Source organism: Polypterus senegalus, chromosome 2 (genome assembly GCF_016835505.1).
Source record: "Polypterus senegalus isolate Bchr_013 chromosome 2, ASM1683550v1, whole genome shotgun sequence".
Classification (NCBI taxonomy): domain Eukaryota; kingdom Metazoa; phylum Chordata; class Cladistia; order Polypteriformes; family Polypteridae; genus Polypterus; species Polypterus senegalus.
This window is the reverse complement of record NC_053155.1, coordinates 267,879,835-267,904,082: the sequence shown is the minus strand read 5'-3', so window position 1 is coordinate 267,904,082 and position 24,248 is coordinate 267,879,835. Positions and strand designations below refer to the sequence as shown.

The 24,248-nt window shown below is 36.4% G+C and overlaps 1 protein-coding gene across 1 annotated transcript in view; it reads left to right on the top strand.

The window, feature by feature from the left end:
* Positions 1-24,248, top strand: part of phldb2b (pleckstrin homology-like domain, family B, member 2b) — a 299,785-nt gene that overhangs the window by 115,707 nt on the left and 159,830 nt on the right. The window contains exons 5-6 of the mRNA XM_039745516.1: positions 16,902-17,021; positions 19,097-20,385. Of these exons, the coding sequence (XP_039601450.1) occupies positions 16,902-17,021; positions 19,097-20,385 (1,409 nt within the window). The remainder of the gene's footprint in view (positions 1-16,901; positions 17,022-19,096; positions 20,386-24,248) is intronic.

The following is a 24,248-nucleotide window of genomic DNA, read 5'->3' as shown; positions in this document are numbered from 1 at the left end:
ACAAAAATCAAGCCATTAGGTCCAAGAAACTCTCTTTGTAGACCGATCAAATTATGGTGATGCACAGATTAAGACAAGGGTATCAAACCATTTCTAAAGCTTTGGGTGTTTGAATCATGGAGGCCTTAACAATTGTGAAATGAAAAACCTTGGAACCACCAGGCAAGAAGGGTCTCGTTCAGGTAAATGACCAAGATCCCCATGGTAGCTCAAACAGACCATGTCCTCTGCTGATATATGAAAGAGGGAACTTTTCAGCAGACTTAAACTTTTATATGGCAGCCTTTAGAGTTTATCTAATGGCATTTAAAAGATTCTCTCATCTGATTTAGTGTTGGATCAATACCAACATTGTTACTTCAGTATTGAGTCTAAATTTTGGATCTCAGTACCGGTACGAAAACCATTCAAAAGCATTACTCCCCTCCCCGTCTTACTCTAGCCTCCCTAATGTGCTGCACAACTGTGTGCTGCACAACTGTGTGCTGCACAACTGTGTGCTGCACAACTGTGTGCTGCACAACTGTGCACTGCTTCTCTCATGATATTATACAATGTGCATCGAAGCAATAATCCAGTAAGTGCTGATGCATTCATGAAGTCATGATTACGTCGAAGCATGTGGTTTCGGGTAAATCCAGAACTCATCCAGCATGTCTAAGCACGTTTTCACCATCTCCTCCACTAAAGGTGTGGCTAGGTGGTTTAAGTGGAAAGCTTACCTTTACTTTCAGTGCTGAAAATCCCTGTTTTTTTTTGGTACCGGTATATTATGTAATCCTTGTCTGATGTGGCAAATATTGAACTGTTCGGGGTTTGGGCAAATCTTTGACTATTGTTGAGTGGTCCAAGTCTAAACTAGAACATCTGTGGAGAAACTTGAAAATGGCAGTTTGCACACACGCCTCATCTATTCTAATGGAGCCTGAGAAGATCTGTAAAGAAGAATGGGATAAATTGTCCTAATTCATGTTTGCAAAGCTTTAAGAAGCTGTGATTGTCTGCTTGGGGGGTTGCCAACCGGGATTCTGAGCTGTTTCATTGTGTACTGAGTGCGGCAACACGCTCTACTAGTGCATGCCCCACAACTTGACTTGACAGCTTGAAGAAACTTACCCAAAGAGACTCGGAGCTGTTATTGCTGCCAGAGGGGCTTATATAAAGCACTGAACTAAGGGACTAAAAACTTATATCCATGAGATATTTTTGTTTTTTTATTTTTAATTACAGTGGACCCTTGACTTACGAACTCAATTCTTCGCGAGGGCTGGTTGTAACTCAAGTTGGTTGTAAGTCAAGACTATTTTTCCCATAAGAAATAATGGAAATACCCTTAATGCGCTCCGAACCTCCCACAGCAACACTTACTTAACCTTTTCATAATAAAGGGTTGTATAATGCACATAATTTACCAAAACACCAATAATGTTTCTAATGTACTAACCAAAAAGTTATAAAAAGTGCCTAGCCTACCAGAAACAACAATTTCATACTGTACTCACCATTTAATTTGACATCTTTGGGCTGCAGGAAGGGAGGAGAATGAAACGGAAGGTGGTTATTGTTTAGAAGGAGCCTCCTTATGCAAATCTTTTCTTTGTAAAATTGTCGAGATGGTGGATTTTTGACATGCTGTACATATTGGCGAGATCGGTCACGAACGCCACTCTCATATTTCCTCACAATTTCCTTCTTCGTTTCGATTGTGATCTCTGTTTCTCAAGTTAATAATGACAGTAGTCGAGCACTCGGTTCAAAGCTGGCCATGTTGTGAACTGCTGTAATAATACACTCCAAAGCAAGCCGGTGCTGATTCAGCCTGATGACATCATCATGTGCTGCGCCAGCCCGCAAGCTAACATCCCTTAACAATCGCTTTCTTTACCTTCATTACCTTCTCTTCCTTCCTTAGCAATTATGTGTCTTGCTTGCCATGGTCTTTTTGAATTATATATATAGATATAGATATAGATATAGATAGATATATAGATATATAGATAAATCACTGCACTGACCGAAATTACGTCCACAAACATATGTATCTATCTATCTATCTATCTGGGCTCTGACTGATGCTTATGAACGCTCTCCGCTGTTTGTTTACAATCACACAAGCGGATACACGTGACCGCATTTGGGTCGTAACGCAAGATGTTGGTCGTAAATCAAAACAAATTTTAGTCGGAAATCAAGTTGTTCGCATGTCAGGCCGGTTTTATGTCAAGGGTCGACTGTACTTTGAAAACCTTTCTGAAAACATATTTTGACTTTGTCTTTATGGGTTATTGATTGTAGATTGATGGAGAAAACCCCTCTTTTCACATTTACTTATTTGGCTAACGTCTTTATCCATTATGACTTACAACAGTGGTTCTCAATCTGTGGGGCTGGCCCCTAGGGGGGCGCGAAGATGTGAAAAATAAAACAAAAATCGAAAATATGAAAAATACATCTATTGAAACCAAAACAAATTAACTTAAACTACATTCTGATACTAGAAAAATAAATATAGAGTTAGATAAATGTTGATAAAAGTTAAGTAGGTATAATAAAATATGCATCTATGATATATCATTAATTAAAAAAGAACAAATTGGTATTAGTGGGCTCCTTTCAAAAAAACGTTTGGGGGGGCGTGATTAAAACTGTTATGAAAGCTTGGGTCGCAAATACTTAAAGGTTGAGAAACGCTGACATACAACATTCATGAATTGGTGCACAGGCAAATCAGTGTCTGTAGTGGATTTGAATGTACAACCTCAGGATTTGAAGTCCAAAGCCTTAACCACTGCCTGCCTAGTAAATTTATCAATGTAAAATAATTTATCAATGTAAAATTATATCTGCAAACACTATAAAGTGTACAGAAAAGGAAGGAGTCTGTATACTTTGTATATAGTGATTAACTGCAGCAATAGTTAGTTCCTCTGTTTTAGTAGAACAATTACTTTGAGTTCTTTTGAAGCCACGATTTACAGTTGTACAGTAGAAACACAGAGTTTTGAAAGATGGTGGGGTCGCTGTCCCATGGTTGTTCTGCATTTTGTTTTTCATTATTTTAAATTATCTGACCTTCAAAGTTGAAATGTTGGTTGCGCCATCTTTTTTGAAGTTCACCAATACACTCGACTGACAGGGCACTACATTTATTTCTTGTAACCTTGTTTTGCTTGGTTTTTATATATCTGTGCATTTTCTAAAGCAGCATGGTGTGCTGCTTACTGTAAAAGATGTATATAAAATACATGCAGTGTTTGTGTGTGTGTGTGTGTGTGTGTATAATAAACAATTTAATTTGTCTTTTCACTTGGTGTCTTACCACATTCTTCACATTAAAGAGAATGTTATGAATATGCTTGTTGGGGAAACTAAGGGGGGCAGTTTTTTTAATCACATTAGATGTTTTATGCGGTGATAGTTATAATGTGTTTGAAATAGTAGAAGAACCTTAGCTCAGTTTGATCCTTGTTTTTAGTAATGCATATTTTGTTTGAGTTTATCAGAGAAACTGCTAGAATCCATGTTCACTATACTGGTTACATTTTTAACAGTGCACAGAAATTTTTGTTGTACATTACAAATTGATCACAAACAAACCTTTTCTTAATGCCAAATCTAATATCTGTTCCTCTGCTGTGCACAACTGCATTTCTAAGAAATGTGTACAGTTTAACTAAAGCTAAGTGGATTGTGAGGAAAGAAATGTTTAGATAAGTCATGTCTAAAAAATGTATAGACAAAATTACTAGGAGTTTTGTGAGTTGCATTGGGCAACTTGGTGGCACAGTGGTTTGGACTGAAACATTAAAACTCCAGGGTAAGAATTTTAAATCACAGTTCAGTGAATGCTTCTATGACATTTGCACATTCTTGTCATTTTGATATATATTACAGTAATCCCTCCTCGATCGCGGGGGTTGTGTTCCAGAACCCCCCGCGATAGATGAAAATCCGTGAAGTAGAAACCATATATTTTATGGTTATTTTTATATATTTTAAGCCCTTAAACTCTCACACACTGTTAACATTATTAGAGCCCGCTAGACATGAAATAACACCCTTTAGTCAAAAGTTTAAACTGTGCTCCATGACAAGACAGAGATGACAGTTCTTTCTCACAATTAAAAGAATGCAAACATATCTTCCTCTTCAAAGAATGCGTGTCAGAAGCAGAGAATGTCAGAGAGAGAGAGAGCACACGACAGAAAAGCAAACAATCAAAAAATCAATACGTGCTTTTGGGCTTTTAAGTATGCCGAAGCACAGCGATAAAGCAGCATGTTTTAGAGGAGCGTCCGTATCTTCTAAGCAAACAGCCTCTGTGCAAACAGCCCCTCTGCTCACACCCCCTCCGTCAGGTGCAGAGAATGTCAGAGAGAGTGAGAGAAAAGCAAACAATCAAGCACCGCGCGGGAAGCATATCTTATATCATTGAGGAGTTTTCGTTAATATGTAATACATGCTCTGATTGGGTAGCTTCTAAGCCATCCGCCAATAGCGTCCCTTGTATGAAATCAACTGGGCAAACAAACTGAGGAAGCATGTACCATAAATTAAAACACCCACTGTCCGCAGAAATCCACGAACCAGCAAAAAATCTGTGATATATATTTAGATATGCTTACATTTAAAATCCGCGATAGAGTGAAGCTGTGAAAGTCGAAGCGCGATATAGCGAGGGATTACTGTATCTCCATTTATATTCCTTTACTACGTTTTATAATAGTCCCAGATCGGTTAATTGACTGATTTTTTTATTTCCGTACTTACTGACAGCTGAATTTGTTTAAATCACTATTATGTATATTAGTGTAAATGTGGGATTTTTCTTTCATTCATATAGATATGATTCTGAACAGTACCAGTGCATTTCAGTCCCAGGTTTGATTTCAGACTGTCCTGTATTTTGTGTATAATTGGCATGTTTTTCCTGTGGTCTTTGTGTGATTATTTCTCCTGGGACCTCTCATTTCCTTCTTTGCTTTCAGACATGTAGTCATGCCAATTAAGAGTCCCTAAATTGCTTGTGTATGTGAATATGTAATGAAAGGAGTCTGTACTTAAGAAAACCTTTGAGGACAAAAGTTATTTCAGTCCTGAAAGGAAATTTCCTAAATATTGTCACGTTGTGATTTGGTAACTTTTTTTTTTTCTTTTTATGTTTTGTTTTCTGTGTGAAGCAGTACTTCCTAACAAAAATTTATTCTCAACCACCTTTATCTGTACCCATATGTTTGTGATGAATAATTGATTTCAAATTAGAAGTGGCATGTAATTATTCCATACTTGTTTTCCCTACAAGTTAAAACATTTACCTTATATAAATGATCCTGCAGTGTATGAAGACCCCATCCAGGTTGTTCCTTCTCATACTTGAAAGCTGTTGTGCACAGTCATGCCCTCAAAGCCACCTGCAGAAGTTCTTCTGTCTGCCCACATGTCATCAGAATTTAATTTTCCCTTTATAGCTACTCAGTGCCAACATATTTTATAACATTGCATGTACATTTGATGCTGTCACCATTTGAGCGTTTAGCCAATATTATGATCTGGGGCCTCATGCATAACGGTGTGCATAGAATTCACACTATAACATGACATAAGCACAAAAGCCGAAATGTACTTGCACACAGAAAAGTCCAGATGCATAAATCTGTGCGTTCGCCAACTTCCACGTTTTTCCACTACATAAATCCCGGTTAGCGTGAAAAGTAACGCTCCTGCACGCGCCTGTTGCCCCACCCCAATTCCTCCCTGAATTACCCCTCTTTGGATATGCAAATCAATATAAATAGCCCTTAAGCTCAGTGTCCTGTGAAAGGACAATGGGAAAAGCACGGGGGGAACTAGAATTTCAGCAAATACCAAGTGGAGGCAAAAAAAAAAAATACTATCTCAGAACTGTATTGGTGCATCCACACTTAGAAACTTTAAATTACTGTGCACATAGCTGATCTTGAAAATGCATTTAGAAATTCTGAAGTTTAGTAATCCTTGTGTTTTTAATAAACCCAAAAACTCTAGCTGCAGTGGTGGGTTCTCTGCTGCTGCATGCCTGCAGCACATTTCAGACACCTCAGTCTGTCTTCTGCTGGATCACTCTTAGATAAACAGACAGATGGCAGAGGAGAACAGAGGATTCTTGTTGTCTTTCTATAATGTTGATTACATACTTATATTACTGTTTTCATACATGTCTGTGTGCTTGATGTCTCATAGCTTACGATGTGCTTGTCAAAATGCGACAGGTAACACACATGCCTTCTCTCTCTCTTCTTATTTGTCTTTATCTGTTGTTAGATGCACAGCTCAGTGCAAGTGCATAATTTGGAACAGACTACGGCCTCATGTATAAATGGTGTGTATGTACAAAAATGTTGCGTACCGCCATTTCCACGCACACTTCAAGATGTGTAAAAACTAAACTTGGCTTAAACCACGCACATTTTCACCACAGTCTCACAAGTTTATCTTGGTTTTGCAAACAGGCAGCACCCAGTGTCGAAGCACTGCTGCTGTTTCTGTGTGTGTCCCTTTCTTATTTAGATTCACATTAATGATGCAAGATTTATCAAATACACCAAAAATTAATTGCATATCATTTAAAAATGTAATTCACTTATTTGCAATATTCTGTAATAATATAATTGTGCATGGAATGGCCAAACTATTCCAGTTGCTATAGCTGCTTTAGCATTGTTAGAAGACATTGCAAAAGCAAGAATCAGAAGAGAGAGTGCTATTTATAGATGATGATAACTGACTTCGAATTCAATTTCAATTTCCAAAAGCTATCCTCTTGGAGCGTTGTGCTAAACTAGCGCCAGCTTTGCAAAGGCATATTATGAGGAATTGTGCTTTACTTGCTCCTGTGCAAGTTCTGTCCACACTCGGGTTTTTAGCCACAGGATCAGTGTGACCTTGCTGACTGATCGGGTATTTCGCAAACATCACTGAGTTGCGCCATACCAGCTGTATAGGATGGTATTATCCACTTGTCATCCAGATAGATAGGATTTCTATACACTGTGGTTGAACAGGCAAACTTTAAAGCGCAATTCATAGCAGCGTCTGTTTTTCCAAATGTAATCGGAGTGGTCAACTGCATGCACATTGCTATTGCAACGGTTCTGAACAAATTACATCAGCCAGGGATGAATCGCCAAAAAAATGAGTAGGCATTACATCATCTGTAGCAGGAGAACCTATAAAAATGGCATCTCTGCACAGTTACAGATACTTTTCCAACTATTGTGGCAAAAGGCAAACTGTTCTTTTAAGGATAGCAAGTCACCTGAAAGAGCCATGTAAAGAGCAGAGAATCTGTCAGTTGTGGTGCTTGGCGCCAAACTACACTATAATGAATTTTCTTATTTAAATAGAAAGTATTTCCAGTCTATTAATGTGTTGCTCCATAGTCCACAGACAGTGTGTCACATTGTGAAAGGATGTAGCATGCTGCATAATGTGGCACACAATTGTAGCTTGCCCGTGCCTGATGTAAAATTTACAGAATGTAACAACAGGTAATCGGATGCATCATTTATTTTTTTCACTAATTCATTTAATTTGTGGTCAATAGCACATAATATAGCCCTTATATTCCTTAGTTCATTGGCCACATTTCTTACAGCATCCACTATTGCGTTTTGCGACTCCAAAACAGCATTCGTCCACGCACAGCCAGATGGTTGCCCATAGGTTTCCAAGGCAGAAATGTGTGTGCAGCCAGCACCCGAAGATGTGCTGGGCACAGCAGCATCTTCACTGCTTAGAGTTGCTCGGCACATAGGGGGTAGGGGGCAGCTTTTGTAATATTGTCTGAAACAGAATAAACAGACGGTAAGCTGCGACTCGCCTTTTCACGTTGACTTTGACATCTGACCACTTCATTGTCTTATTTCGGGCGCTGTGCAACCTTCTGGACTTGAACTTTTGAGTGTTTCTGCCACGCTGTATCACTCCAATTTCCTTTTGCTGTTTATACCATTGTTTAAGCCAACAAATAGTACGTTTTTCCTTGCCTCGACTTTGCATTTGCTGAAATCTTTTTTTTTTTTTTTTTTTCCCACGTGCTTTTGCCATTGTCTTTAACAAATCACTGAACAGAGAAGGCTATTTATATTAATTTTCATATTCAAATCTGTTGGGTTAGGGCTGTAGGCACATGCACATGCGTAAAATTTCACGTTCATTGGGATTTATAAAGGGGAAGTGTGTGCAACTTGGCGTACACATCTGGATTTTTTGTGCATATGCACAGTTCCCGTTCTGTCTATACACCATGTTTTAGTATGAATTCTACGCATGATGTTATACATGAGGCCCCATGTCTCTTTAAAGCTGCAATTACGATCATATTGCAAGCCTGAGGAGAAGTTAGGTTGTCCTTTTTTTTGATGAATGAAGTCAACATATCATCGTTTTGTCTCCACTTCTAGGCAACTATATGTACATTTTTTTTGCTTCCTAACAAGGGAGTGCCATCAGTGCTTACCAAGCGTAATCTTGCATTGTTACATGAGAACAGGCATCTAAACATCAAGATCTGTTAATGTGCAATTGAGTATCAAACTCATTTTAGTCAAATAAAATGCTGCTTGCAGGAATTAAGCAGAGTATATGGTGTAATATTGCTATGAAGGCAACACTACTAGTATCAGAATCCTACCATCTGTTTGAATTATTGGCCTAGTTTCAAGGACCAAGGTTCATGTGTCTTTGGGCAGTTATGTTTTAAAAATGACTGAAGAAAACCTTTTTTTGAAACTGTAGAAACAGTCAAGGCTATTGGGTCATTAAGAGTTCCCAGTGAGATACCCTACATCTGCATTAATGATGGCATTTCTTGGGGATTTAATTCTGTATTGTCCCAGAATAAAAAGGCACAGTGATCAACTATTTTTATTTGACAAAGAATATAGTATTTAAAGCAGTTTAGATAGCTTTTTAAAAAGAATATAATTCCGCATAAATGTCTGCAAATTTGTTGTCAAGTTTAATTAAACACATTGTCTCTAAACACCAGTATCTTGTGTTTGTCTTTCAGAATTCCAGTGGGGTACAAACACAACTATTTACTGAACATTCACAAATTGCACATGGTGAGATACTGCTCAAACTAGCTTCCTATTCATATTGTTTCACATTCACAATGTGGTAACTTATAAACCTCTCACACCTTTCACTTCTTCAGTCACATAGCATGACAGTGACATGAGAAAATAAAGTGGCATAACATTTACAAAAGAATATTGTAACCTTTCTCTTAGAGTCTTGATAGATTTAGAAAGAAAATCATTTTCATTTATACAAACTGAAACTTTTTTCAGCTTAAGCGTTGCTTATTTTCATGTTGAAGCACAAAAATATACAGATTCTACCATTTTTACACGGGCAGCATGCTGGCACAAGGCCTCTGGTTTTCCTCTTATTCTGTAGTGTAGAATTAACCTTTACCATATTTTAATTTATTGAAGTTGTAATAGATACAAGTTTGTTTTTTCTTTTTTAACTGATTGAATCATGGTTACTCAGTGCATTTTCTGCATGAGTGTGTATTGTCATGTTACAAATTAATCAGTGTGACCTTTAATATAAAATTAAAAGAAATGTTATTGGGCTTTTCTAATCATAAGATTCTAATAATACAAAAAAAATAGATATGTTTAAATTTTTCATCATTTATTACAGCCAGGGAATTTAAAGTCATGCAGTTCGTACTTATTACGTAATTTGTTTAATTTATTTCAGTTTCATCTGATTTTCTCAGAACCTAAAGATGCAATGGTTAAAGGCAGTTTAAATTAAAAACATTTCTTGATATTGTTGTCTTTTTTTAATAAAAGGTTAGGTCAGATCAATTTTATTCTTGGACTCTATCGCTGAAAATCTTCAGCTAAATGTTTTATATTAGTTTTATATGAATAGATTTACATTAATTACATTGATTTGTAAAGGTAACTTAAAAAGGTGAAAATCTCACTGCAGAGATGAGTTTAAGCAGCAAAACATATAGAGGTTTGCATACTATATAGCGCCTGTCTTGTCTCTAATTGATTGTTCTTGGAAACATCCTGTGTTTTGCCATCTCTTGAGAAAGACAAGATACTGATACTTGATTTCCTACCCTACAAAACCATTGACTGCTGGCATGTGCGGTCGACGTGCCAGGAAATGTCAGATTAACATGTTTCAGATGGTGCCTTTTTACATTCCTCTGCAATGATGCTATACTTTCTTATTCTAGTTTCTGTTTTGGATTCCCCTGTCAGTTAAACCAGTTTAGTGCCCCTGTTTAAAGTCAAAGTTTTTGTAACTTTTTTTTTGTAATTAACCTTGTGGACAGAAAATTACACGCATTAATAATACCATAGGAATCCTAATACTTGCTCCTTCACTCATTCACAAAACAGCTCCTGCATGTATTTGAACTCCAGTCCATTGAGGCACACTTCAAAGAGAGAGAGGAAAAATTGGCAATAAATTTCTCCCAAATGATAACAAATTTCATTTTGGGGGTGACCTAATACTGTAGTGGCTCATTCTGATGTTTCAAAACTTGTAAGACTTAAATTAAAAATCTAAGCCAGGTCTCAGTCTCTGTGGACTTCACGTGTGTTTTTATTCATTATCTCCAGGTGCTTTGGTTTCCACACCATGCCCCACAGACATGCAGCTTATTGCAGGTAGACTGGCAAATCTACATTTTCCAGTTACCATATGACTAAAAGTGGTCTGTGTTTATTCTTGCAGTTTTGGGAATAGGTCACCTTATGCCATTGATTGATTGGTTTTGTGGTACAGTTATTCGTTCAGGCTGTGGAGAAACCAGGGTTCTATGTTGCAGATGCTAATTTACATCTGCAGAAACATTCACAGCTGTAGTTGCCAAAAAAAAGACCTTTTCTCAAGGAGGAAAAAAAAAAAATGTACGCAGACAAAAATGGGTGCAGAGTTTAAGCAGGTTAAGCAAAGTGTCTCAGAAATAACAGAAGTCAAGCCGATATGAGGATTAATTGGGGCAGGGCTACTCGGCCTGGTTGATGCAGAGCCGTAATTTTGACAGGTTTTATTTTCAATGACCCTTTAACCAGAAGATAATTCTTGGATTTTAAATTTATTTTATTGCTAGTTTTGTTTCCAGACTTGATCTGTGAATTTAGAATTGACCAGGAATATAAAACCTGATATTTTACTTACTGCCAGCTGTAGCGTTTTAGTAGTTTGCTACTATTTTTGCAAGCTGTAGACATTTGGAATTGAGAACGCTCAGTTGTTGGTGGTGATGAATATCCAGCCTCTTTGCAGGATTTGTTGTATGCTGCCTTTTTGGGTTATAGGAATGTAACCTCTCCATTTTAAAATTGTTTTGACAGAGAACACAATCTGTGTCTGGTTCTTCAAAGGTCCAAATTGTGAGCTCATTCAGAACTCCCTGAACCTGGGGGAAAAAATTGATTTAAACAACAATTTAAACAGACAAATTAGTCCAGTTTAGGAGCATGGTTATAATCAAAGCTGTTCCTTCATCGCTGCGGAGTAGCTAGGCCTTCTTTGGAATCCAAAAAACATATAATTGTGACACGGACACAGAGAGAGCAGGAGTGACCGAGCAAATTGGATGCAAGCCCCAAACTGCTGCATTCCTAGTAAAGTTATAATTTTTGAATGAAAATGTAGAGTAAATTGGTGCCTTGTATTTTTGGAGGATACAAGTTTATTGTGGGATATGGTTTTGCAAACATTTTCCCTCTCTTACAGGACCATTTTTAAATACCTGTCTACCCATTCATTCTTTCATCCATTTTCTGACTCCACTTTCAATGGGAGTAGTTTACTAGCCCAGGGCAAAAGTTAACTTAATGAATGTATTATTTATTCAAATGCGATATAGCAGAACCACATAAGAAAGCACACTTGAATGTGCACTGTCTGTATTCCTGCATTAACTTCTGGGATTTGGAGAATCCAGTAATGACAATGGTATGGAGAAAAACACTTATTCATGAGTATTATATTTTGTTTGGCTAGTACCTTAATATTATATACAACTGTTGAATTATTTTTTAAAATGTAATAAGCAATGGCATTGATATAGAGGAGCACTTTTAATTTGTTCAATGAAACTGATTTATTATTTATACAGGTTAGAAATCAAGAGGTTTGAAATGGCAGATAATCAGAATTCTTTTATTTTTTACTAGTTACTCATTTCTCCTTAAGATTACAAATAATTCAAAATAAGTGAGATATATTCTGAGAACTAATCTGTCTCTAAAATTTTTTTAGTAAATGTATTTGTTTTTGTTTTTTTTTTTTTAATTATTGTGTGTATATATTTGTTTTTGGAGGCATTACCAAAGTATTTGTTTTCTGGTACTTAAGTAGAATTGCATTTTGATTCAGCCCAGAAAGTTTTCTGTGGTCTGTTTGGTTATTTTTACAACTCCATGTGAACATTCAGAACAATTTTCTGTTATCTTCTGAATAAGGAAATAATTGCAAAATGAGTGTGTTCCTGGAGTTTTCTAAAATAAGCAGCTGCAAACCAAGAGTTTACAGGGTAAGGAAATGTAAAGCATTAAAGTACAAATAATAGAAGTGAATAAGGGCTTGTGTCGTTTAAATTTTTCTTTTTTTTACATGGGGTGAACTTGTGTTTATAATCTGTGGTAGTGTGTTCAGTTATCACCTCAGGATTCATGTATGCTGTATTTGTATATACATGGGCGCAGACTTTTTATAAACATTGGGAAGCAAAAACCTTTAGGCTAAACCATAAATAATAATCCAACAACAACTAGTATTATTATTGTTATTGTTATCAATAAACTGGTGTAGCATAGCAGACACTAATTCTACAAAATAAACAATCAATATGGCAACAGCACTGCAACCCTAGGCTTTGAATGCGTTGCTAAAGGCTGATTTAATTCAAAATTATAAACCTCTCCCAAATGGGTGTACTTTAAAACTTGAGTCGCTGGAAACACATCGTACATTGATTGGATATTGTGTTCTTTTTGTACATAGACTAGGTTACAGTAAACAGGAATTATTGATATATATTCAAAGATTAACCCAATGTCATTGAAGCTTGTAATTATATTAAGCTAGTCCTTTTATTTCTGGGAACAAAATTTGTGTTTTTGAGGCTGACTGGTAATATTATGATTATGTATTCACCATAACTGTAACCTGCCTGTTAAGATAGGGTAGCTTTTAATTTACCGCACTCTCAAATACTATTTTGTACAGCTGTTAAATTATTTTTCACTCATGACGCAGAGGTTTGAATTTTTTTTTTTTGAGAAATGTCCAATACATAAGAATTCCAGTACTGCCCTACAAAACCATTGTAGCCCGATTGCTACATGTTTTCTACAACCAGAGTATTCTTTTGAGATAGTGGCTTTTGAGACAGTTGCGTTCACAGCCATGTGTGTACAGATACATCAGTAATGAATCCACTCAAAGAATTGTGGAGGATTTAAAAGGAACAAACTTTAAACACCGAAAAGGGTTGGGGTTCCAAATGGAATGCCTCATTTAACATTGGCAAAAGTTTTCAAAGAAAAGGCACACAAGGGTGCAAAATTAAAATATAGCGGCCTTCAGGTTGCCCGGAGTGCTCTGACTTCCAACAAGGTTGGTTCCAAGTTGAACTCCAACTTCTGGTTGAGCTGCTGGTTGTAAGGGCAGAGGGTCAGAGCTGGTGGGAGGAAGCAGAACTGTGTCACTGGACGTCTTTTGAGTTTGCCTTGGAACTGTGGGTGAAAAGAAAAAGGCAGTAAATAACAGGGCCCCCCTTCTGTTTGGGGTGGTATTGTTGAAACTTGAGGAGCCCTGAAGGTGGCCCCTATAAAACATGTATTTGACAGCGTCTTTGAGCACTTTGCCATAGAAGCAAAGACTATTTTTGTACAGGTTCATTATTGAAGTGTTTTGACTTTTTCTATCATAGTTTGCTATGGTTATCAAAGAACAGGGAGCAGCAGGATAGTGTTGTATTCAAATTTATTTGTTAGTTTCACTGTACTCTTCCGCACTGGACTATTAAGTCATTAAGATCTTTTCCAGTTCTTCCTGTCTTACCCACCCTCTGTTCACTCTCTTGTTGTTTATGCAGCATAAGTCAATGAAGAACAGAACTACTATGTTTCATAAAAAAACTTATCTACAAGATGTGAAATGCATGCCATCAAAATCTTAACTTTAAGAGTTATTAATAATGATATGATGAATGTGTCTGAGTGTGTTAGTTTGAAGTTGTTTGTTTGTTGTTAGGGAATGATGACTACTATTGTTTTTATGTTGCATCTTTTATATTTAATAAAATTCCATGCAAATCATGTTGTTATTGCAATCACGTATTAATTTTCTTTAAACGTTTGTATACATTACAAAGTATTGGGTTATATTCAATTGGGTAAACTTACCCTCTATTTACCTACTGATTTGCTAGATCTGTGTTGGTCTCTGTCATATTTACAATTATATTTTTTAAAAGTAGACTTTCTATTATGCTAAGTATTGTTTTTTTCTGGTGAAAGTGGTATTGACTTCTGTTAATATTTGCCATTATTGTTTAAATCACACATTAGGTTTCACTTTATTGCTTTTTTTATCATATATCCTTTCATGTTTTATTGCATTGTTTTGCTTTTCATCATATCCTTTGGCACTTTATTGCACAATTTGAATTGCCATGCATCTCTAGTTACTATAAAGGTTTATTGGATATAGATTTCATTACAAGGAAACGATATTTATCTTAAGTTCCTTCTACTTTATAAATCACTAGTGCTGAGAAATGTGTCAAGTTTAATGAAAAGAAAAGATCTGTTTAACAATTTAACAAGAGATAGCTTTGTGGAAATTATAATTTGGTCCTTGCAGACCTGGAACTACAGCCTTGTGGAGTTTTTAAAAATTCATCACACAGCAGATTTTAGATTTTACACAAAAAAAATGTAGTGCTTTGCATTTGTATATTTGTACAGCTGCAGACTTCCTCTGTGATTGCCATACACATTGGTAATGATGCACAGCAGTATAAATATTTTCAAATGTTACCATATGTGAAAGTGTTTACTTTTATTGTGTTGTGCAGTCTTCAAATTAAGAATCAAAAGTATTTTTTTTATTTAAATATATACTTCAGTTCAAAAAAGTAAGTAAGTGTTTGATGACCACTACTTAGTTACTACTCAAAAAAGTGCGGTAATGTGTCGGTACAGGCCTTGCATCTGGATATATTCAGCAATAACTGTACCATAATGCAAGCAGAGTACGCTTGTGCAGGCGATGTTACACACTAGGTGGTTTTCTTAAAATGTTGACACAAAGTCAGTTTAAAGTTAGAACCTCTTGAATAAACATGACACTTCAATTTGACATTTCAACATTTTTTTTTTTTTTAATTTAATGAATGGTCATCCCTTTAAAGTTTGGTCATACAACATTCTTAATCTTGTCAGTCTCTTTCAAGGTCCCAGAAGATCCTTGCTTTTCTCAGTAGTATTTGGTGGAAGGCATAAATCAAATCTGGGTGGTGTATCAATATACTGTTGGGCTAAAGTTAATATTGTTTTAGCTTATTTTTTTACTTGTGAAAAATCCTCATGTCAGCTGTCTGATTCTGTGGTGCTAATATGAGTCACTTTTCCCTACTTTTATATAGTGATGGATACAGTAATTGTATTTTTGAAATAAACAGAAGGCAAAGACTGTTATTACAAAGAACTATGCATATGAGAATATAGATATGTCCTAGTCAACCGATGTGACTTTCCTTCTTATCTTCCATAACAAAAATACAACTCTAAACGTTCTTGGCAAAATATTATATTGAATTAAATTGATTTGTTCCTCACCTCTGAGCTTAAGGTGTTATTTTATTTATTATTTGAAAATAACAAATAACAAGCTTTAAATGTTGCCAGTCAGTGCAGTTTTAAGGCAAAAGCCTTTCTTTTCTTGCAAGTTGTATTCACTAAAAATGTTTCTCATCCTCAAAATATGTGGACTTCATTCTGAACTCCATGGTTCTGCCTGGAAAAATTGCAACCACAGTTCATAGTGAGGACACTTTTAAAAGATGCAAATTATGTTTTATTTTCACCACCTGACTCCCAACTGCTTTATTTTTTCAACTGCTTGCACATATGCTTTGCTTGGTATGAAATGCAAATTGTAGACTTTAAAATAGAAGCATTAATTTCTTTGCTGGTTCTTTTTTAATTATTAGATGCCAGAGGAATGTACAGTGCCTTTCATAATGTTTGAGACAAAGACACATTTTTCCTCAATTTACCCCTGTGCTACACAGTTTAAAATTATTAATCATACAATTCAGGCATGATTAGAGTGCCTATTGCAGACTTAAATGGTATTTGCATACATTTCGGTCATACCATGTAGAAATTACACTTTTTATGCATGGTCTCCCCATTTCAGGGCACCTTAATGTTTGGGATATAGTAATGGTAGGTAAATTAAAGCAGTCAGATTTAGTACTTTGTTGCATGTCCCTTGCATTCAATTACTGATTGAAATCTGAAATTCATAGACATCACCAAATGCTGAGTATCCTCTTTGGTGATGCTCTGCCAAGCCTCTGATGTAGCCACCTTCAGGCCCTGCTTATTTTGGGGTTGTCCTCTTAAGTTTTCTGTTCAGCATATAATTATGCTTATAATTGAGTAACAAAAAACATTTTTCAGAAGTGTTCAACCAAAAAAAAAGTCTCCAATAAATATGATTTATATTTTTTCTTTAAAATTGTCTTTGATCCTGATGTTTGACGCACACTTTTTTAGCCTAGCTTCTGTTTGTACTGTTTTTTTTTTTTTTTTTAATGCTTTTTCTTCTTTTTATTTTTTTAATTTTTTAAATAGGTTACACACTTTGCCTGGGTAAATCATACTATTTCAGATTTAATCATCCAGAGGAAGCAAGTCGAATAAAGAACATGCTGCCCCACCGAAGCCAAATCACCTCTCTGAGTCCAACACAAGGTAAAGTCTTTTCAGTTATACTAATGACTCTAACAGGTTGCCTGATATATCTAAAAGAAAAGGAAGAAAGATGAAAGACATTAAATTAATAGCAGTTGCAAACAACACAGAGGGCTCTGTGCTTGGCCTTTAAAATGTTTGTATTTGTTAGCCATGAAAATTTTATATCTTATCTTCAGAGAATGTTCATAATTTTATATATATATATATATATATATATATATATATATATATATATATATATATATATATATATATATATATATATATATATATATATATATATATATATATATATATATTTTTTTTTTAAGACCATTTTCCACTGCTGGAGGAGGTAAAGGTATCCTTCAAAATCTTATTTGATACAGAAAACTGATAACTTTGATTACCCTTTGTGCTCTGTAATATTTGGTCAATTTCTTTTTTTCATATCATTAAACTATGTACATTTTAAACTATTTTAGAAATGAGTGATAAGGTTTTTTTGTTTTGATAATATAAAGAGATGATAATATGATATTATAACATGGAGTTTTCTTGGTAATACTTAACAAGATCATAAGCATTTTTGTCATTTTTCCTTGTAGAGTTTAGTAATCTAGACTCTATTTAATCTTTGTTTTAAATACAAAAAGCAGTTTTTATTATTGGCTGGACAAAGGTGCAGTGTAGAACAGAGCAAATGCCAAACTTTTATTTAAATATTATATCACTGCCCTGGAAAATATTACACAAGAGCTGGGAATGTAAAATGAAGTAATGAGTCACAGCTCAGTGTCATTCTGTACTGATGATAAATAACAGCAATCCCTGAGAATTTCTTAGTGACTATTCTTGCTACCTATGTGAAGTTTTCTTTGTACTGCTCCTGGTTAAAATGTTTACTTGAAGGTTCTTCTGAAATTAGTATCAAGCAGCAGAAACAAAAGTGGAATCATTGTAATGACAGGACATGCCTTTGCCTGTGATATCCAAGTGCATCTTCTGCTTATTACAGGCAGTTTGACCAAGTTACATTACAGTGCTGCTTCTGCATTGAACATGATTCTGTACTTCGCCTATCACGTGACATTTTCTAACAGGTACATTCCAACCACACTTGAATGGCATCCCCTGAAGAGGACTATGTGATGTCACCTGCTTCTTTCAACTACAGTCATCATGGTTGCAATGCAATTTAGTAATACAAACACTTTTTAACTCCATTTAGAATTACAATAAATTACCATTGTATGTTAAACTAAACATTTGGTTGAATTGTGGGTTAGAGAAGACATTCAAATTTTCAATAGACAATTTTTAGGGATGTACCCTACTGGAGGTATAATAAAGTAGGTTGTTGTAAAGTATAGCAAGAGTTAAATGTGCTCTTCTCATATACTGATCCAGATCAAATGTTATTGAGTCTTGAAATAGCAATTTTATATATCTGGTTGAACTGATTTTCACATTTGGTAATAAAGATCCAGATCAATTTGCCCCATTTTTGGATTGTAGTTCAAATGCTTATCAAATCATGACTTCAACTTACCCTGCAGATTCCCAGTGCCTTTTTACACATGATTTAATGGAAGAACATTTAAATGTGCATAGTCGCATCTTGAAGAACGTTATAAGAGCCTACTGTGTTCTATGCATGTAAGTGTAAAATATGGTAATGGCAGATTACTTTATTCAAACATAACTCTTAAACCACAATTTGTGCTTCAAGGATGAACCCTCATCCAGATTTGTCACTACATTTCATTATCTGAGTCTTTTAACTAAATCTTATTCTAGTGCTAATAGGTCTGATTTTTTGTTACTGCCTTTACTAAAGGCTGTTCACTTTGGACATCTGTCACAGAAAAAGTTATGGCAAACTTGAGTTCTGTTGCTTTGTGTCACATACTTTCTAAATTAACAGAACACATATTAAAATTAGAAGAGCATGGAGTTTAGTTACTTGCTTTCAAAATCTGATTAACTGAAAGACACCGTTAAGAGCAATGTACTGAAAATATGAATTAATGTTGTGCTGTTTGTCAAAGCTGTTGAAATCTTATTTTTTTTTTTCTTCTTCTTTATTACAGATTTTTTGAGGTTTAGTAATGACACTGGTCCTTCTTTGTACAGCTCTGGTTCAAGCTCAAAACCTGTTAAAATGCACAATGACCTGCAGGATATAATGGAGACACTTGCCAAGAAAAATCTTACCGTGGAAAGCAACATGAGACCTAATGGAGATTACGCAAATACATACTTTGGCCTTTCACAGTCACCAAATGCTAATTCAGCCCCACTTTCTTATAACTCTGTCTCTTCATCACCTAATCTGAATCAGTCCCTTTCCTCCACAGGTAAATTTTTTCTCACAGAGGGCTACCAACAATTAGAAAGATCACCTTTATCAATAAAAATAACATCATCCATCTCCAGCAGCATGCCTCCATCCCCAAGGCAGCGTATTACACCAGTATCCGATCTCATCGACCTGCAAACCAGAGAAATGGAGTTTTCACATAGTCCTCCAGAACTGCTTCCATATTCCCGGGCTAGTCCAAGAAATAAGTCTCATGAAAATGTCTTCTTTTCGTCAAATTCAGATGGAAGAAAAACTCAAGCAGGTGCCCAGCTGTCTACGTGGAATGGAGGCTGTATAGGTGATGGTCACTCCTCTATGAACACTGGAGCTGCCAGCATGCCTTCAAGTCCTCGATTAGCCAGAAGGTTAAACCTCCAGGAGACTCAGGCTCTACAGACAAGATCAAGTCGAGCTGCAAATGACTGTTGTCTTGAAAATAGCCCTAGACAAAGGAAATACTCCGGAGGATCTTTGAAAAGTATGGGAGCTTACAGTCGGTCCCTCCCACGACTGTATAAGACCAATGAAAGCCAGCTATCTACTTTTAGTGTGCCTCCAAGGCGATCCCTTGATAACCAGGCTAGATCTTATGCTACGGATATCTCCCATAATGGCATTTCAGATGGAGATGTTTTCTCATTTACCTCTGCAAAGCCACCCAGAAGTTGGACAACCCTTGACCGAAACCCTGATCCCAGTGTGATATCTAGCGTTCCGACCAGCCCTCGTGTGGCAAAAAAAATGTTCCTAACATCAACTAGCACATGTAACATGGATTTTGATAAAAGTAACCTACAAGGTCACAGTTCAAGTCAGATTTTTGTAACGGAGAGAAAGTATTCACTGGGGAGAAGGGAGCTAGAATTAAATAATGCTGAAAATTTTAAGCTGATACAAAGTGGTCCGCTTCGAGAAAGAAGAGGTAGCATAAGTTCTTTAAGTGGAAAGGAAGAATTGAGAGATTACCATCAAAGGCAAAGGGATGAGAGACTCCGGGAGCAAGAAGTGGAGAAACTGGTAAGTTCTTGTGTTTTTCTGTTATACCTTCAAAACTGTTTGTTTTCTTTTTTAAGTTTTTTTTTCACATCCTTACGTTTTTACCATGTTGCCTTACAATGCAATTTAAGTGAACGAATGAGTCAAAATATAAAGCAAACATCAGACATGCCAGACTGATGAGGTTAGTTTAGGAATTTTGTGATTATTTGTTTTTTGGACTTTTGTAATATTTGTGATCAAAATACTTCTATATTCAAATGAAATATACCCATAACAATTCTGACTGATAAATTTATATGGCCTTTAGTGTTTCTGATTCATACTGACTTCCATCCATCCATCTATTTTCCAACCCGCTGTATCCTAACTACAGGGTCACGGGGGGTCTGCTGGAAGCAATCCCAGCCACCACAGGGTGCAAGGCAGGAAACAAACCCTGGGCAGGGCGCCAGCCCACCACAGTCACACTGACTTTCATACTGTAAATGTCTTCTTGTGTTTGTTTGTTACAGTGATTATAGGTCTTTGTTTTGGCTTGTGAATTTTATTAGTTTCAAAAATTCCAGTGATAATTTCAGGGAGTCTTTCTAGTCTTTATTGAAAGCTCATTTTAATGTTATACTTTCAAAAGCATTTTTTGATTCTGTGAGATGCATCTCTGTTAATTAAATGGTGTAAATAGTGGTAAAGCCAATAAGCTACAAAGGGTCAGTTGTGTCTAGCCCCTACGTTAAAACATTTCTTCATTCATAATTACTTGTGTAGAGCTGGAGGCCATATTTTGGTTTTGTGGTAGAGAGATGTCCTCTTTAAGCTGACATATTTGAAGATTTTTTTTATTTTTATTTTTTTATTTAATGAGCCCAAAAGACTCAGAGATGTGTGCAGATGGTGTGTGTGATGCTTTATTCATGTAGCTGGACAGACAGAAATATATAATAGACATATTTCTGTCTAAGAGTGGGATGGAAATATTGCAGCCTCAAGAAATAAAGTTGAATTGAATTACCAGATTCCCAAAGATTCTACCCATACTTTTCAACAGTATCTCCTCCATTGGGGATGGAAGTGTGGCGTGCCTTCTGCTTTCTAAAGTCTTTGACTGACTCCTTAGTTTTGCTTACATTAATGGTGAGATTATTGTCCTGACACCTCTGAGTCAGCAGGTAGACCTCTTCTCTGTACACCCTCTCGTCATAGTTGGTGATCAGGAATGTAATGGCGGTATTATCAGTAAATTTAATGATGCAATTAGAGTGGTATCTAGCCAGGCAGGCAGAGGTTAATATGAAGTAAAAAGGGAGCTCAGTATAATACCCCATGGAGTGGCTATATTGAGGATCAACGTAGATGATCTGATCCTGCCATACATGCTAAGGTCTGTAGTTTAGGAATTTCAAAGTCTAATTACAGGGGTTGGCAATACGATCTCAATTGATGAGTGTGGTGCTCAGCTTTGATGATCCAATGGTGTTTAATGCTGTTGTAATCTATAAGCAGGACTGTGGCATTGCAATTTATATTATCCAGATGTACCAGGATGATATGAAGTGCAAATGGTATGGTATACTGTGAGGATTATTTTTGGTAATTTGAAGCTAGAGGTAATTATGACTGTCTGGAGCATTCTATGTAATGTGTCCTAACACTAGTATCTTGAAGCAGTTTATCAGGACTGGAGTTGAGTGCCACGTTTGTTTTCTTAGACACAGAGCTAATTGTTGTCCCTTTGAAGAAGTGGGAACAAAAGATTCCTTCAGTGAAACACTGAAAATGTCACTGCAGATAGCAGCTGTTTTACTGCTACAAATTTTCAAGAAACTCCCTGAAATTTCATTTGTACCAGATTCCTTGTGAACATTCATTCATTCATTTTCCAACCCGCTGAATCTGAACACAGGTCACGGGGGGTCTGCTGGAGCCAATCCCAGCCAACACAGGGCACAAGGCAGGAACCAATCCCGGGCAGGGTGCCAACCCACTGCAGGACACACACAAACACACCCATACACCAAGCACACACTAGGGCCAATTTAGAATCGCCAATCCACCTAACCTGCATGTCTTTGGACTGTGGGAGGAAACCGGAGCGCCCGGAGGAAACCCACGCAGACACGGGGAGAACATGCAAACTCCATGCAGGGAGGACCCGGGAAGCGAACCCGGGTCTCCTAACTGCGAGCCAGCAGTGCTACCACTGCGCCACCGTGCCGCCCCCCTTGTGAACATAAACTTGTTTAAAAGTCTTCCTTATGTCATGTATAGAAAGGATGAATCATGAGGTAGTGCAGGCAATCACATGACATGCTGCTTGCTGTCATGTTCAAATTGGGATTAGAAAGCATTCAGTTGGTTTGGAAGGGAAAATAGATTATAATGGGTTATGTTTTCCTTGGTAGTCTGTTAAGTACCTTTAATACCTGCCAAAGTTTGCCCAAATTATTACAGCTCCTAATTTCCATCTCTAGTTTACTTGTGTATAGACATTTTGATTGCTTTTTAAAATTCTTTTCTGTTTTCATGTTTATTTTTCGAAATGCATTATTGTGTGCCTTCTGTAAATTCCTGATGTCAATGGTTATCCTTTGTTTCTTATTAGGAAATGTCGTGATTGAAGGCACACAGTTATTTATGCGTGTTTTTTTTTTTAGCAAATCTCTTTTTAGATGTGTGATTGTTTATACACTTAGATCTGGAAAATATGTCCCAGTCTGCACAATCAAAGCAGTCCTGTAGTTAATACTGTGCTTGTTTAGTGCAGCACTATACCACTTTTATTGCCGGCTCCTTGTGTTTCAATCTCTGCCTGTAAGCTGTCAGTAGGAGTAGTGACAGGTGATTTGACCATCTGAAATGAGATTGCAAGAGACTTTATCAGGGTGTAGCAGTGCACCAGAATATCTGTTCCTCGTGGAACAGGTGACATGCTGGTGATATTTAGGGAAGACATATCTCTATTATGAAAGAAAATCTTGATGAGACTATTGCCAAGATTTTTTCCAAGTTGTTAGAAGGGGTCCTGCCCTCCTCTTATCCATTTCTGGTTAATGGCCCACGCCCATGGTCCTCTCACCTCTCATTGGTGTGAAAGCTTTTGTCAGACACAGTTCCTGCGCTTTCAGCTCTTATAAATTTTTACGTTTTCCTCACTTTAAGTTCCCAATAAAAGAAGACCTTATTATGTCCAAATCTTATTGAAGAATTTCATCCCAAAGGGTTATCAACAGAAGAAATTAGTACACGGGCAGTCCTAGCTCAGAGAAATGATGTAGTCAGATGAATTAACACGAAAATTGTAGATCAGTTACATGGCAAATTTTTAGACTATGCTGAAACAGTTTGGTGGTGATCGTGCGGAAGATGAAAACATCAACTTGCAATATCCCGAAGAATAACTACAACTGTCAACACTGTCTGGTCTTCCACCGGCAAAATTACTGTTGAAAGAAGGATGTGTTGTAATGTTATTGCGTAATTTTATGTATGAGTGATGGGCTATGCAATAGGACAAGATTAGTTGTATTCAAAATTGGTCGAACAATTCTAACATAAAATTTTAACAGGCGACAAGAAAGGTAATGTAGTACATCTTCTGTCAAAAACATTGGACACCAAAGGAGATCTTGATTTGCCATTCGTATTAAAACGTTTACAGTTTCCCATTAGAATAGCGCTTGCTATGACAATTAATAAATCACAAGGACAAACATTCGAAAAAGTCTGTTTAATTATTAGTGAGAAAGAAACAATATTCACTCATGGGCAGTTATACATTGCGTTGTCACGATGTAACTCCAAACACGGAATCAAAATTCAATGGCATATCGATGAAAAATTAATTACAGTAAAAGTGTAAGTTTTAAAAAGTATTTGCGTGTTAA